The sequence below is a fragment of the Dreissena polymorpha genome, chromosome 6, assembly GCF_020536995.1.
Source record: "Dreissena polymorpha isolate Duluth1 chromosome 6, UMN_Dpol_1.0, whole genome shotgun sequence".
NCBI lineage: Eukaryota > Metazoa > Mollusca > Bivalvia > Myida > Dreissenidae > Dreissena > Dreissena polymorpha.
The window spans coordinates 33,260,993-33,277,492 of NC_068360.1; the positions used below are offsets into that span (position 1 = coordinate 33,260,993).

The 16,500-nt window shown below is 40.2% G+C and overlaps 1 protein-coding gene across 1 annotated transcript in view; it reads right to left on the minus strand.

Annotated features, from left to right (window-relative positions):
• Positions 1 to 1,376: 1,376 nt before the first annotated feature.
• Positions 1,377 to 16,500, minus strand: part of LOC127835570 (polycystic kidney disease 2-like 1 protein) — a 238,837-nt gene continuing 223,713 nt past the window's right edge. Inside the window, exons 6-8 of the mRNA XM_052362006.1 lie at positions 3,197 to 3,371; positions 1,673 to 2,887; positions 1,377 to 1,510 (exon numbers count right to left, since the gene is read on the minus strand). Of these exons, the coding sequence (XP_052217966.1) occupies positions 1,377 to 1,510; positions 1,673 to 2,887; positions 3,197 to 3,371 (1,524 nt within the window). The remainder of the gene's footprint in view (positions 1,511 to 1,672; positions 2,888 to 3,196; positions 3,372 to 16,500) is intronic.

Here is a 16,500-nt window from a genome sequence, read left to right on the forward strand (position 1 = left end):
AAACTTAATAAAACATGCGAGGACTTTTTATATAAAATACATATACTATATTAAATGTAAGGACAATCACTTATCTTGAAGTTTCTTACAAATACAAAAATGAACGAATATAACCTTTTGCTGTGCCCTAATAAGTGATCAATAGTATTATAAAAAATACAACAATAATAATCAGCTTTATCAAAGAAAGCATCGTTTTTTTAGGGAAATTGCAACGTCAGGAATTTAAAAATCAACAGTGGTGTTAACATTATCTGCAACATTGTCAACAAAAAGAAGAAAAAAGATTAGCAAAATAAATATCGGTATACATGTATAAATATATATATATGGGCCATACTCTGTGAAAAGGGGGTTTAATGCATGTGCGTAAAGCGTCGTCCAAGATAAGCCTGTGCAGTCCGCAAAGGCTAATCAAGGATGACACTTTCCGCTTTTATGATATATTTCGTTTCAAGAAAGTCTCTTCTTAGCACAAATCAAGTTTTTGCGGAAAGTGTCGTCCCTGATAAGCCTGTGTGGACTGCGCAGGCTAATCTAGGACGACACTTTACGCACATGCATTAAACCCTTTTTTCACAGAGCACGGCTCATGTATATGTATCATTTGGAAATGTCGTTCACCGGGTGAACAACGTGTCCTTCATGTCGATCTTACATTGAATCCTAAATGCTATTAATTATACCGATATTACTCGTATTATAGAATATTCATTACACAACAGCGTCAAGTGTGCTTTTCAATAGTTTCTCAGACTACAATACAGTGTGATTTTTAAAATTAGCATTCCGCAACAAAACGTCACTAACACTGGCGGTCAAAACACCGATGCTGTGTTCATTTACGAAACCTGACCTTCGCTTGTTTGTCGGAAACCGGCGTCGAAAAATCTGAAAGACACACAATTAATCCCCGTGTAATTCTACAGAAAGCAATCAGAAATAAAAGCGATAAAACGATATCATTATGAACGGCCATTAGGCTGACTGCTATTTAAACTTATTTGAATGGAGCACTTTACAGTCTTAATTTTGGAATACTCGAATATTGTATATCACACAAAACAATGGACTTTATGGAAACGAAAACTATCACGAAGCCATGGCTATTTGAAGGATTGACTCAAATCACTTGGCAAAACCGGACTTCTTGCGCTCAATTTGTCATTGTCGACTGAGGTAATACTTAAAGTACACCGGATACTCTTAAGTATACTACAAAGTAATCGATGTAAGGACAATATACTAAAAAGAACCCCGGAGTATGGCCCGGTTCCTTTAATGTTTTTTTTCCGTACCCGAGGTACATGTTCTGTACTTAAGTGTACCCCGGGTTCTTAGAAGTACCACCTGAGCCTAAAACGACCAATTGAGCACTACTTGCCGCGCGGGTCGGATATGAGGGCGCACTGAAGCGCGTTCCGGATCTCCTCTAAGGCGCCCCTGTAAGTGTACACGATCCGTGCGTTGTTACTCCGCGGAGCCGGATGCTTTGACTCATCATCTTTGACTGAAACATTCAGACCAATAAATCACCGCCCTTACCGGTTGTTGAATTTCCAAATCCATATCGTCTCATAATATATATGGAAACACTACTAAACTATAACGTTTACAAGAAAAGGTAGGTCCATCATACATGGAACGGAACAAATCAATGATTGTAACGTACCTAAATGTTTAACGGATTTGCCGACCAATATTAGTCTTTTCAATTTGTTCAATACAAAGTCAACCATTTCATCGCCCGTGTCCTTCTTGGCTTCATCGTGTACATCATCGATTGCCTTGCTGAGAAGTGCCAGGAACATCGTAAGGACGAGGTAGACCACGAAGCCGATGAATAACAGGAAGTAGATCTTAGCCATGTAGGGGCACGTGTTATCCATCTCCGTGAACCTGTTCTTGCCGATCATGCTGAGAAACATGGTTCGTAGGGAGGTGTAGATGTCCTTGTAGTACTCGAGATGGGCACCAAACAGCAACCAGCCGAGGATGCAGTAAATGGTGAAGCAGGCGGTAAAGAACAGACTGAACCAGATCAGCTGCGAGCCGGCCTTCTTGAAGACCCGTACCACTGTGCCGATGCGCTTGTTGTAGCCGAGCACGTTGAGGAGTCGAAGAGTTGCCATAAAGCAGAGGATTCCCAGCAGGAGCACGAGCATTTCGTTCCATAGAGCGATGTGATAGAAGTTGATAAACGCCTTCTTGTCCTCTTTGAATACGGACATGGTTTGACTGGTCATCACGTGTCGAACTAAATACATTGCAATGGCCACGTATCCGAGGATTACAAAAACAAGATCATATACCTGCCACGTGTCGCTGAAAAACGCTTTCTTTTGTTGCACAATCATGACGATGAGCATAACCGTGAACCCCACCAGGTACACAATGTATATCAGCTCGCACGCCAGCGTGTAAAGGCCCATGGGACCGACGTGCTGGTACACATTCATGGGATGTATCCCATAGTAGACGAACGCGCCGCCTGTCTCCGGGAATTCTACCAAGAACATGTTGTACGTAAAGATGTTTTCTTGTAAGCAGTAAAGGGTAAATTCTAGGGCAACTGCTCTTGTGTGACGGTCAATCCAGGAATTCAGGTAAAGCTCGTTCACAATTTTCTGACTAACTAGCATATTGACGTCCAACTTTGCGATGTATCCTCCTCCACCATATATATTGTACCCCCCATCGATAGTTATTCCCCAGATATCGAACGCCGACGTGAAATTCCAGGCAGCGGATGAGAAATTGTAGACACTCTCCTTGTCGTCGCACGGCCCGGCCTTCCAACCGATGCAGAAGGCACCTGTTTCCTCGTCCGGCTCGTTATAGTTCTTATAACATTTTGTTTCATCCATGTACTCGTTTTTACAGCGATCTGAAATTGTTAACGATCGTTTGTATACACTAAGAAATGATATTGTTGATCTTTTAAATAAATTGCATTTTATCTTTCAATAATCTTCTTTAATTTTCACAGAGGAAAAAAAACTAAATTGGTCATTATTCAGACAGATTTTGTGCAATCCAAAATAATTTCTTATCAATATCAATACATTAAATTTCATTCAGCTGTAAAATGTTTGAGCCGTCAAAGTTGTATACTCGAGCCTGTATTTAGCTGTCTGAAAAGTGATGGTCGTAGTTGTAAAACTATAGTAATGGAAACTAAGCAGTGAACATGCACCTGATTTAATTCTGAGTTGTCGCAGTCGAGGTGGACCGACCCTGTACTTAGTCCCTCCTTCAATGAACTGCTGTAAGCGCCAGTGGAGCGTCTCGTTATTGATATCCACTTCCGGGAACATCCGGGGTAGCACCGTCTTGTTGAGCCATTCAAAGTAATCATGTTGCTTTTTTATCTACAATACACATATTTCATCAAGGCTCGTTGTTCGTGACATTAAATTTGATATCTCTGTAGATATCTACACATTTATAAATCGAATTTTATATGAAATAAGATTAACACTCGATACAAAACGAAAAAGATCCATTAAAAATAAAACAAAAACATAGCAAACAAACGTATGACTTATTTTAAGTCTGCAACAATAAGAAGACATACTGCTCACGAATTAATATATGTACCAACCTCAGTAAATTTCGGTAACTCATTTTCAGTTTGATGATGAGGTGGGTAATTTTTATTGGGTGGTGCAATGAATGCATCCATAGTTTCCTTGTGAATAAGGAAGGAGCGTCCGTCACGGTTGCTGTAGGCGATACTGAAGATTATCCAGCACATGAGGAGGTTCAGTATGGTGTCCCGGATCTCCCTGTTCATTTGAAGCTCCTTCTGCCGCAGACGCTTGGCTTTCTTCAGATGTCCCTGGTCCAGAGGGGGCGCTGCGAGCCGCATACCGCCTGCAGACGACATTGTATGAACACGGTGCGCATACCGCCTACAGACGACATTGTATGAGCACATGCTCGCATACCGTCTGCAGACGACATTGTATGAATATGGTGTCGCACGGAATTGTTTTATATGGATGGTATAGTTTCACATGCAGATAACACCGTGTGCTTTTTAAAGGTATCACGACCTTGCTTTTAGACGACACTGTTTTTTTATAGATAGCATAGTATCGCTTGCAAAGGACATAATAGTTAGATCTTTAAAAAAAGTAAAGCTTCCGTCAGAAAACAGTAAGATCTTTAAAAAAAGTAAAGCTTCCTTCAGAAAATAGGTAGATCTTAAGAAAAGTAAAGTTTCCTGCAGAAAACGTTGTGCTTGCACGGTGCGGCATGCCGACCACATTGTATACATATCTATAGATAAAGTATAAGTTACATACACGACGCTGTATTTATAGAGAACACGGTTCTTCCCGCAGGAGGACAAAGTTTACGATATATCGTTGTTTATCGACAAATACAAATATTTGAAGTTATGATGCTCGGAATAAAATTACGCGCGCATTTGCATAATGTCGCCGGCAGACAACATTGTAATAACAGAGAATAGGGTGCCGCGTGCAGACAGTACTGTAGGCCTGGTTAATAAGGATAACATGGTACCAAATGTATTGTAAATAACATGGTGTAGCTGATATCTAAATGATAATTTAAGTTGAAATAACAGATTACCAGAACGTCCCCTTAGACTGTTCGAGTACTTCTTCATGATGGTGCTTCTGTCTATTATCGCCTTTGAGTCGGGCATCGAACTGAATACGATCGTGAACACCACAGTCATCAACACCACCTGCAGTATGCAAATGCATGTGCGTAAAATGTCGTCCCAGATCAGCGTGTGCAGTCAGCACTGGCTTGTCAATGACGACACTTTCCGCATTGACTTGATTATCGTTTATATGAAACCTCCTTTAAACGAAAAACGCAATAAAAGCGGAAAGTGTAAAATCAGTGCTCGAAGATCAGTTTAATCATGCGCTTTTTGACGTTTATAATGCGCGAACTTAATAGTTTTTGGAAATAGTTAATAAAAAAAACATATTCATCAAGGCTGCAGTTTGGAAGCAATTTTTATTAATGTGTTCCAACCAGACCTATCGACAGACACATATGTTCAAAAACTTTGAAGAAAATCTTGCCGAACGCTCACATGCAAACAAAAAAAACACATTTAAGACCAGGTACATCAAGTCTGACCGTAAAGTGCATTTGAGTAAAGTGTCGTTCCAGATAAGCCAGTGAGGTCCACACATGCTTATCAGGGACGACACTTTCCGCTTGAAGTCGGCCAAGGCTATGGTTACCTTGACGGGGTCAAGACAGAATATGGACTGGAAGCAGGAGAGGAAGAAGGTGGTGAGCCATTCTTCTGACTTCTTCTTGCCCCATTCCATGCTGTAAAGCATGATGAAGAACGCGCATAGGAACCATATGAGGAAAACCAGGAACCAGGCGAGGTACGTGCACTGGTACGGCAGCTTCAGGCCCTGACAACAAGCGCAAACGAATGTTCGTAAAGTGTCGTCCCAGATAAGACTGCACAGGCTAATCAGGGTCAACACTTTCCGCATTTACTGGATTTTCGTATGGAAGAAACCTCATTAATAAGAATAAACCCATACAAGCGGAAGGGGTCGTCCCTCATCGACCTGTGCAGACTACACAGGCTAATCAATGATGACACTTTACACACATGCATAAAACCCAGTTTCGGGCATTCAGATTTGTGTTTGTATTATCGCTATTGATCGACCAGTTAGCTACAATTTTAAAATTTTCCTAGTGGCTTCATGGCCGTTAATGCCAGCGGCAATCAGCTGTTTATTGGCCGATAAAGGTATGCATTGAGAAACACATTTAACAATGTTAACCAAAGGATCGAGATGTCATCTTGTGATACTTATTTGAACGTAAAACCACGATTATGGTGATATATAAAAGAACGGTAAATATAATTAGCATTTCTTATTTTTAAAATGTCGAGATTCCGTTAAAGGCGTCAGTGCTTGATAATCGCCATCTACTGACTGTCAGTAATTTTTCTAGTCGCGCTGCATGCTCGCTATTGGTCATTGTCAGATATCAATTATCAGGTGAATTATAAACACGAGGAACAAACCAATTAGACAAATAAGCTATTTCAGCTTCAAGGGCGTTGATACATTGTACTAAATTCAATATTTCGGAGTACATGGATATGAAGGGGCGATTGTGGTATACCATATCACGATTTTTATTTTGTGTTAACCTCTAGTATAAACAAACTTCAGACGTTAACAAGAAAAGGGGAAAAATACCAACCTGCGTTGAAGGGTATCCTTTCTGGACAAGACACTTTTCCAGCTGAACGCTGCGCTGGTGCTGTTTTTGGAGCCAGTCGTGGACCATCGGGACCCGGATCTTGGTAGACCTCTCACTGGACTTGAACAAGGTCGTTTTCGGGTCAACGGGCTTGGGTTTGGAGAGTTTGAAGAGGTTGATGAGGAGGATAGTGGGTGGCGTAACAATCAGCGCCGAGATGAAAGAGGTGTAAACCTACAAAGATCATATAATTTAGCCTCGTTCTGGTAAAACTGAGCTTAAAGCATCCGCGTAAGGTATCGTCCCAGATTAGCCTATGTAGTCAATGATTGTCCGCCCCCCATAAAAAATAAGAATAAATCCACAGAACAAACCTCTTTCAACGAAAATCGGAAAAGCCCAATTTGGATGTCCGCGCCGTCCTCGATGTCTCCGTCCTTTCCCTCTCCCCGGAAGAACATGGCGTTGGCAATCAGGCTGAGCATGATGAATGTCAGGGCGCAGGAAACCCGCTGACAGCGCGTGTAGTTGCTGGACTGCGGCCGGTATGCGATAGACACCCACATGTGACTCTCTGTGCATCGTGCAGGCAGGGATATAGGCAAGAATAAATGCTACGAATTTAACTGAAACGAGGTCTTATAATTGCACTTACCAAAATATTTTTAAAATATGCTTACGGAGAGATACAAACAAATTTGTCATATATTCGTATACGGTTTAATGCAACGAAACTGTCTGATAATAATATTATGGGGATTCTACAATTGCTGAAATTTGTTAAACCAAAATTTTCAGTTCAATACTATTTTATTAATTTTACTAAAATATATGCTGAATGCATAATAAAATGAAATGATGTGCGATTCCTATTGTCATTGATAACTGATGCTGCACGGAGGACTTTTGCTTGTTTCTGTGTGATTACTCATACACAAGATCGGAAAAAAACAGACACTTAATGATAAAATTATCACACCAAAACACATGCTCTTTTAATGTTATGATATTCAGATTTAAAGCATATTTACGGTAATTCAATGACAATGAGCGATAATGGGATTAAACGGGGTTGACAGCATGTGAGTTAAGTTTCGTCCCAAAATAGGGACGCTAATAAGAGACTAATATTAAACAAAAAAAATCAACACAAGCGGACAGTATCGTCTCTGATAAGCCTGTGCGGACTGCACAGGCTAATCTAGGACGACACTTAACGAACATGCATCAAGCCCGTTTCTCAGAGCGAGGATCATATATTGTTTTACCGGCAAGCATCTCCTTGGCGTTCCTAATAAAGCGTTGGTTGAACTGGTTAATATTCTCCGTCTTACACACCGGAAGTACGCAGTGTAGCAAGCCGTCGTCTTTTTCGAGCGCCATCCAGCGCTCCGCCTGGAATATGAATCTGCAAACAAAAGAATTTTAGCCACGCTCCGTGAAAAGGGGTTTACATGCATGTGCGTAAAGTGTCGTCCCAGATTAGCCTGTAAACATTCCGCCTGAACTGGATTTTTGCTAAGAAGAGACTTTCTTCAAACAACATAGTGAAAACTTTCTATTGATCAAACTGTCTGAACATTGCATCTCATTACTCGAAGATTTTAATGTTTCCCATGCGGTGCTTATTTTGTACGGTGGCTTATTCCTGTCAAATAGATCTTGTTTATTAGCGGGTTTGAAGGTCGACAGCGCGCAAGATCCACACAATTATTTACCAGAACGACACACATTTTTATTAAATTCATTAATGTCGTTTCGGTTTCCTTTTTTGAGAAAAGAGTCGTGGGGGCGGGGGATGGGTCGGGGGAGGGGGGGGGGGGTTCAGGGAACTTCTTTAAAACCGCCAACCCACAAGAACGCTATGGCAGAAATCGGCCACTATAGTTTTGTTCAAAATAAACAATCAAAATCTATTCGTCAACAGTATATATGTATATGTAGACTCTTCAATTTGAATGTCTGGCTTTTATTGTTGAATATGTGCCGCATTCTGTGAAAACGGGACTGAATGCCCTGTGCTGGTCGCTAATCAGGGACGAAATATTTCGCTTTTATTGAATTTTTCGATTACAGGAAGTCTCTGCTGAGCGGAAATTTAGTTAAGGCGGTAAGTGTCGTCCGTGATTAGCCTATGCATATTGCACAGAGGGCTAATCTGGGAGAACACTCTACACATATGGATTAAAACCGGTTTTCCAAGATCGAAGCTCATATGAATATTGTAAGCGCTAATACGAACGTTTCATTTTTCTGCACGTCCTGCACCTCTATGCGACTCAAGTACCAGCCGGAGTGCTTGCCGCCGCCCGAGTTGTCGTGCCAGATCCGGATGTACTCCAGGTCTCCCAGGCACACCGTCGTCGACAACAGGAAGTTCAAAACGCTGCCACTCGCAAATTCCTTAAATCAGCAACACATCTTTTTCAGAAATGTTATCTTTAAAAAAAGCATTTATTAACAGTAGTTCGTTAGTCTATGTTTTTAAAGTGCTATTACCGCGGTACTTACGAGTTGGGGTTAATTAAAACTATGTCTTCAGGTAAATCAATCAAATCTGTTGTATTGAATTTCACGGAAAGCCTCAATTTTGAATTTATGTCACAAATGCAAAATGAGTAGCGCATGTCTTGCAACGAACACACACTCAAGTTTAGGATAAAAAGGTACGCTCATATATAACTTCTGATCGCATCTCAGCTATTCATCCAAAATAAGCCAATGTGCAGAAGCACAAATATTAAACAGATTTTGTAAAAAAAGAGCTAAGAACGACTATACATAATCTTTATGTAATAATATAAGTGAGCCTCGCTCTGGAAAAACAGGGTCTACTGCTTGTGCTTTAAGTGTCGTCCCAGATAAGCCTGCGAAGTACGCACAAGCTTACCTTGCGCTTTTATGTTATTTTTCGTTAAAAGAAAGTCTATTCTGAACAAACTACCAGTCTAAGCGGAAAGTGTCGTTGACGATTAGTCTGCAGACTGCCCAGTATAATCTGGGACAGCACTTTAAGCACATGTATTAAGCCCCGTTTTCTTAAAGCAAGGCTGAAGTATTGCCAACCTTTCTGACGCCATCGGACAGCTCCCGGACTCCGGTGTCCATATCCTCGCCGGCGATAACGAAACCCACGCGAGATCTCGTGCCGGCCCCTGGGCGGATCCCGGTGATAACCTTGATGACGTAAAAGTAGTTGTCCAAAGAGAAGTTGTCAGCTAACGGCGTCACGCCCCACTGAAGTTACACCGGAAGTAGTATGGGCCACCGTGCGTTAATACAATTATGCGGAACCCTCCTTAAATTAGGTAGGTAATATCATTAGGTACCTATTTACAGAATAACGAATTAGTAATTTTCCGATTTCGGCCCATATTTAAAAACAAAAACAAAACAACATATATCTATAGTAGCAAAACAAAAGGACAGGCATATATATAATCTATACGAGATGCCATATTGTTAACGAGTGCATATCTGATGAAATCGAGATTTGTGTAACCATTTGAAAAATAGGAAGATTACATTAGTCAAAACGTTTTGATGTTTTGTTAACTTGCTGTCAACGCTTTGATTGCATACAAGGAATCAACTCGCAATCTCATATGTACATTCCGGGCTGGCCGATGTGTGATGGTGTAACCTTTTTGAATCCATGCAAATCAGTTTAGAATCTCGGGGGGGGGGGGGGTAATGTTTTCGGATTTTCTTGTTTTACTGTTTGTTTCACTTCAACATTTTTTAATATGCTCAAGTCTTTTAAAATTAAGCACACTTCAGAAAACGCAACAATGCGTGAACAGTTACTAAAGTCTATGGATTGTGCATATAACTGCATGTACATACTATACCGACGGATGATGTAAAGTTTCGTTTACAAATGCATGTTGGATTAATATTCTAAGTGTCCTTTTATTATACCAGCAAGTCTTCTTTCCACTGATCAGATGATCATTTTATTCAAATGCCAAATACATTAAAAAACTATTTGGCTTTTGGAAAATGCGTACGTTCCGTTGCTTAGTGTAATCTTAAATTGTCCATAGATTGAAAACTCATTACGCAATATAAAATGTCAAGTATGCCACAAAGCAAATAAAGACAAGCCGTTGAAAAAATGATTAAAATTTAGTAGCTCTCTTGTAAAACTGGGTTAAGTGCATGTGTGTAAAGTGTCGTCCCAGATTAGCCTGCATGTGTGCACAGTGTCGTCCCAGATTAGCATGCATGTGTGCAAAGTGTTGTCCCAGATTAGCCTGCATGTGTGCAAAGTGTTGTCCCAGATTAGCCTGCATGTGTACAAAGTGTCGTCCCAGATTAGCCTGCATGTGTGCAAAGTGTTGTCCCAGATTAGCCTGCATGTATGCAAAGTGTTGTCCCAGATTAGCCTGCATGTGTGCAAAGTGTTGTCCCAGATTAGCCTGCATGTATGCAAAGTGTTGTCCCAGATTAGCCTGCATGTATGCAAAGTGTTGTCCCAGATTAGCCTGCATGTGTGCAAAGTGTTGTCCCAGATTAGCCTGCATGTATGCAAAGTGTTGTCCCAGATTAGCATGCATGTGTCAAAAGTGTTGTCCTAGATTAGCCGACATGTGTGCAAAAAGTGTCGTCCCAGGTTTGTCTGTATCACGTACGACACTTTGCGTCTTAACAGACATGCCATTCAGAAGAGACTTCCTAAAACGATAAATTCCTTAAAAGCGGTAAGTGTAGTCCCTGATTACGCTATGCGGACTGCAGAGGACAATCTGGAACGAAACTTAACGCATATGCATTAAATCCGGACTTTCCAGAGCGAGGCACAATTAAACCGATAATAGAATGAGAGCAAACATAAATGCCTTTCTTACCTTCAGCACATCCAGTCTGTCCTGGCGCCGGGCCCAGATAATGGCAAGCGCGTAAATGAGCATGATAAGGATGAGCGTTGCCATGACGGCGGCCTGGTTAAGGGGAGAGAACTTCAAGAACACTGAACTGAAGTCGATCCTGTTGGTAGGCACGTGGAAGGAGTTGGAAAACGTCATCTTCTTCATGGCTTTACATTTGCATTCAAGGTAACCCATTTCGATGAAGTAATGGCTCTGAGTAAGAATTTACTTATTCATGTAGATACTAATTCATACTCATCCATATTAAAAGCATACCTTTATTTGTTCCTTTACAGAACTATACAGCGTATCCATTCAATATACGATTTGGATGATGACATTCTATAAAATTTTGATTGAATGAATGTGACTCCTGCAACAAATGTTCAGTGTACATATCTATGGATATGTATATATGCGTATATGTAGTTTTTATTTTTTAACGTACCCCTAACTTTTTGTCTTACAATGTGCTGAGTGTACGTGAAAGAAAATAACTTACATCACACTCCCTTCCGCTCCACTTTAAATTAACCTCGTCCCAAATGATGCAACCAACGGCCACAACGGACATGTCGAATGTCGTTAGTTTTACGTTCGTGGTGTCAGTGGAGCGACGTGTCCTAGCACCGGTCTGATTGCCTGGAATAAATAGGAGTATAAAGGCATTTGCAATACGTGTTGTCAGATATGAGCATGTGCAGTCCGCATAAGCTAGTCAGACACTTTTCGCCTTAACTAGATTTCGCTTATAAAAAATTTACTTTAAACGAAAAATACCATTACAGCGGAAAGTGAAACTTTCCGCACAAGCATACAACAATAAACAAATTTCAATAATATTGGTTCAGGCAAAATGCAAATAAAAGCAAATATCAGCCTACGTGTACCGGACAGCGCACACTGCAACCTACGTGTACTGGACAGCGCATACTGCAACCGACGCGTACCTGAGAGTTCCAGTCCCAGACACAGCTTGCAAACTCTAGCGCTACTTTGACGTTCTTCCGGAGTGAACTTCGCCGACCAGTTGGGGGCAGAGAGGACCTTCTTGGAGTTATAGTTAACCCGACTGCAGAAGCCCTATAAGAGCGATTGATAACGTGGTCAGCATTATAGAAGTGTATATAATATCATCTCAGAGTGGTGAAAATAAAACACTAGGAATGGGGAGTTGTGTGTGTGTGTAAAAGAACAGCAAATGTGACTTACGCATCGATTCCAAACTTCAAATATCTTCACCGTGTGGAAATTTCACCTTAAATCTTGACATTTTAACCCGTATGAAATAAATATTTAAAGAGATGGTATCAGCTGCTATCTATTTAAATAATGTTCAAAAAACATAAAACAATAGTACACGTGGTCTGGGAGAACTAGGCTTAATGCACGAGAATAAAGTGTCGTCCCGGAATAGCCTGTTCAATTCGGAGAGGCTAACACTTTCCGCTTCTATGTATTTGTTCATTTAAAAAAGTGTCGTTTTAAGGAAAATCCAGTCTAAGCGAAAACTGTTGTGCCAGATAAGCATGTGCGGCGTTCACAGGCTAAACTGGGATGACACTTTACGCACGTGCATTAAGCCCGGTTTTCACAGAGCGCGTCTCATTTGAATCACTTTAAGGGCATTCTAGTTTAGTCGTTAGGCTCTGTTCGACACGTGACACCTACCTCACATGCAAGATACGCCGTGATGGACTGTATGCCGGCGGCAGGCCGTATATTGATGAAGAGGTCATCTCCGGGGGCGTCGATGAGCACCTTGTGGTAGGTGAACATCCCTGAAGCGTCCTCCGGGTGTACCAGAGCGCTAGCGTTTATCGTCCTAAATGAGGCACTAGCAACCTGTGCGAAGAATAGCTCACCGTTATGGAATTCACACATGTTTGTTATAACTTTGTGCAGTAAATGTATAATCTGTTTTGATTATTTAATATTTACATCTGAAAAGAGAAATCTGAAAAAAATCTGAAATAGCGTTAGGTTAAACAACTTCGCGGTACAAACATTTTCTGAAGATTATTGAATAAATTTGCCCCAATTTCTACTGCAAAAACCTAAATCCATGAAAGAATATGTTATTTGAAAGACTGTTTAAGTTTGTTACCTTGTGAGTTAAAGTTATCCGCCCATTTAATTGGCCGGGCGCATTTAGGATGAACGTCTTCTGCTTTCCTATAAACGCAGACGGTCGGCTGTCATCGATGAGTATTGACGTCTGCTCGCTAACCTGAAATAAACGTTCCAGCATCAATAGAAACATAACATTCGGTCAGTATTCATAACTGTAACTGAAAACAAAAGAGCAAAATTATGTAAACCCTCTTGCATATACAATTTTCCCTTAAGGCCAGATATGCCTCGTTTAGTCTGTGGACCACATCATTCCGCTTTATAAATTATGTCATTTTATGACAATACACGGAACTCAGATTGTATACATGCACATCTGTACTTCTGCGTGAGACGAGGAAGTTCATGCACTTACTAAAACGGACGCCCTGCTATTGGAACTCAATGACATATGTTCCATGCTGATGATCGTGGTCGCTGACTCCAGGTTCTGTTTCAACAAAGCGGTAGCCACCATGCCCCTCTTGAGCTTTGCCGTGCTGCCGCCCTCTCCGTACTCCCTCGTGCAGCCGTCACACACCAACCTCTCACTGTCATCGACCAGGTCTTGCTCGAACTCTCTCTTAATTTTATTCAGTTGGGTTGCCTTAATATAAATAGATTGAAAACGTTCTTCACTCCACTCAGTTTGATTGCCTTATAAGAAATACAATGAAAGCATGATATGCTCCGCTCAGTTAAACTGCCTTAATACAAATACCGGTAGATCGAAAGCGTTCTTCACTTAACTTATTTGGGTTGCCTTAACTGAAATAGAACGAAAGCATTCCACTCAGTTTGGTTGAATTAACAAAAATGCATTGAAAGCCTTCTTCAATCCACTCAGTTTGGATGCCTTAATAGAAATATATTGAAAGCCTCCTTCATTTTACCGAAGTTTGTTACATTAACATAAATAAATTGAACGCGTTCTTCACTTAACTCAGTTTGGATGATTGAATAGAAATAGAAAGAAAGTATTATTTACTCAATTAAGTTGAAGTTATAGATATAGACTGAAAGCCTTCTGCTCTCGACTTAGTTTGGTTGCCTTGATACACATAGAATCAAAGCGTTCGTCACTCCTCTCAGTCGAAAACTAATTTGTGTTGCCGTACTAGAAATAGATTGTAAGCGTTCTTCCAAAAGCTAATTTGTGTTGCCGTAATAGAAATAGATTGTAAGCGTTCTTCCCAAAACTAATTTGTGTTGCCGTAATAGAAATAGATTGTAAGCCTTCTTCCCAAAACTAATTTGTATTGCCGTAATAGAAAAGGATTGTAAGCGTTTTTTCCAATACTACTTTGGATTTCCTTAATAGAAATATACTGTAAGCGTTCTTCCCAAAACTAATTTGTGTTGCCGTAATAGAAATAGATTGTTAGCGTTCTTTCAAAAACTAATTTGTGTTGCCGTAATAGAAATAGATTGTAAACGTTCTTCCCAAAACTAATTTGTGTTGCCGTAATAGAAATAGATTGTAGGTGTTCTTCCCAAAACTAATTTATGTTGCAGTAATAGAAATAGATTGTAGGCGTTCTTCCCAAAACTAATTTGTGTTGCCGTAATAGAAATAGATTGTAAGCGTTCTTCCCAAAACTAATTTTTGTTGCCTTAATAGAAATAGATTGTAAGCCTTCTTCCCAAAACTAATTTGCATTGCCGTAATAGAAAAAGATTGTAAGCGTTTTTTCCAATACTACTTTGGATTGCCTTAATAGAAATATACTGTAAGCGTTCTTCCCAAAACTAATATGTGTTGCCTAAATAGAAATAGATTGTAAGCGTTCTTCCTAAAACTAATTTCTCTTGTCTTAATAGAAATAGATTGTTAGCGTTCTTCCCAATGCTAATTATAGGATTGAACGAGACTTATCTGTAAGGTGAAGTTTAATCCGGATTTCATCTCATACAAAACTCCCAAAGGGCCCACACAGAGATAACTTAGCGCGCAGCAGCCGTTGGTCATATTTTAGAGTAATACCGAAGAATGATGTTTGCAAAATTTTAGAATTTTAGTGGGTGGATGCGGGTGGGTGTGTGGGCCCTTTGGGAGTTTTGTGTGAGATGAAATCCGGATAAAACTTTACCTTACAGGAAAGTCTCGTTAAATCCTATAATTTCATCTCACACATAAACTCCCAAATGGGTCCCACAGAGACTTTAGAGTCTATTTTGTATATATCATGATATTATGAGTGGTTTTTGTTTATAAATTGTATCGCTTATAATATGACAATAGAGGTGCTGAATGAAATGATCTTTAGCTTGGATTATCATCTATTGATTTTTATTCGAACATATTTACCGCGGTAACCGCTCATTAAGCTTAAAGGATCGAATATTATGTATTATTATCTGATAAGCAATAAAGCACATAAACTAAACGATTACTTCCAATCTTTACTTCACAAATGAGACTAATTATAAACAAAACATCATGCTTTATAGTCATGTGATATCGCAATAATATAAAAAATTATCTAAATACAACAACCAAATGATCACTAATTCAAAAGTACTTTCTGCGGTGACATGTCAGAAATCCCATTATCCAAGAGCTTGTCATAATATTTAGCGAATGTTTCTGCATTACTCCATCCTGCGGTGTCTATAATGGATTGTAATGGCACACCGCACATTTTCGCTTTTGATGTTGCCGCCGCACGCGTACTATGCGGTACAAACCGGTCACTAATACCTGCCTGCCGCAAAGTCTCTTTAATCCATCTACCTATTGTTTGTTTCGAAACGGGCCCATGGGGCTTCACGGTAGAAATGAGTAGTTTATCTGACGTTCGCAACTCCTGTGTTCGTTCTAAGTATTCTTCTAAGGTGCGCACAATACACAAATTCTTATCAGGACTGAAACGTTTGAAGATGAACGGTGATTGATGTTACCCAGGTTTAGACGTTTTCAATAGGTGTGGGGTCACTATAGTAGCCGCTGTGCTAGATATTGTTACATCATTTACGCACACCATATGTAGCGTTTTGCGTCTTTGTCCCGATGGTAGGAGAAAAAGCATACTAAGTTTTCTGGAAAGCATCAATAATGTATTTGATTGATCATGTTTCATGAAATCCAGAACAATTTGCACGTCCCATATTGATGAGTAGCGAGGTAAGGCTGGCCGACTATTGAAAACTCCCTTCATAAAACGGCACACCAGTGGATGCAGTCCAATATTCATACCTCCAACAATATTTAAGAAAGAGCTCACAGCCAAACGCGCAACACCTATTGCGCTGTAACTGAGTCCTTTGTCATACATAGAGGATAGAA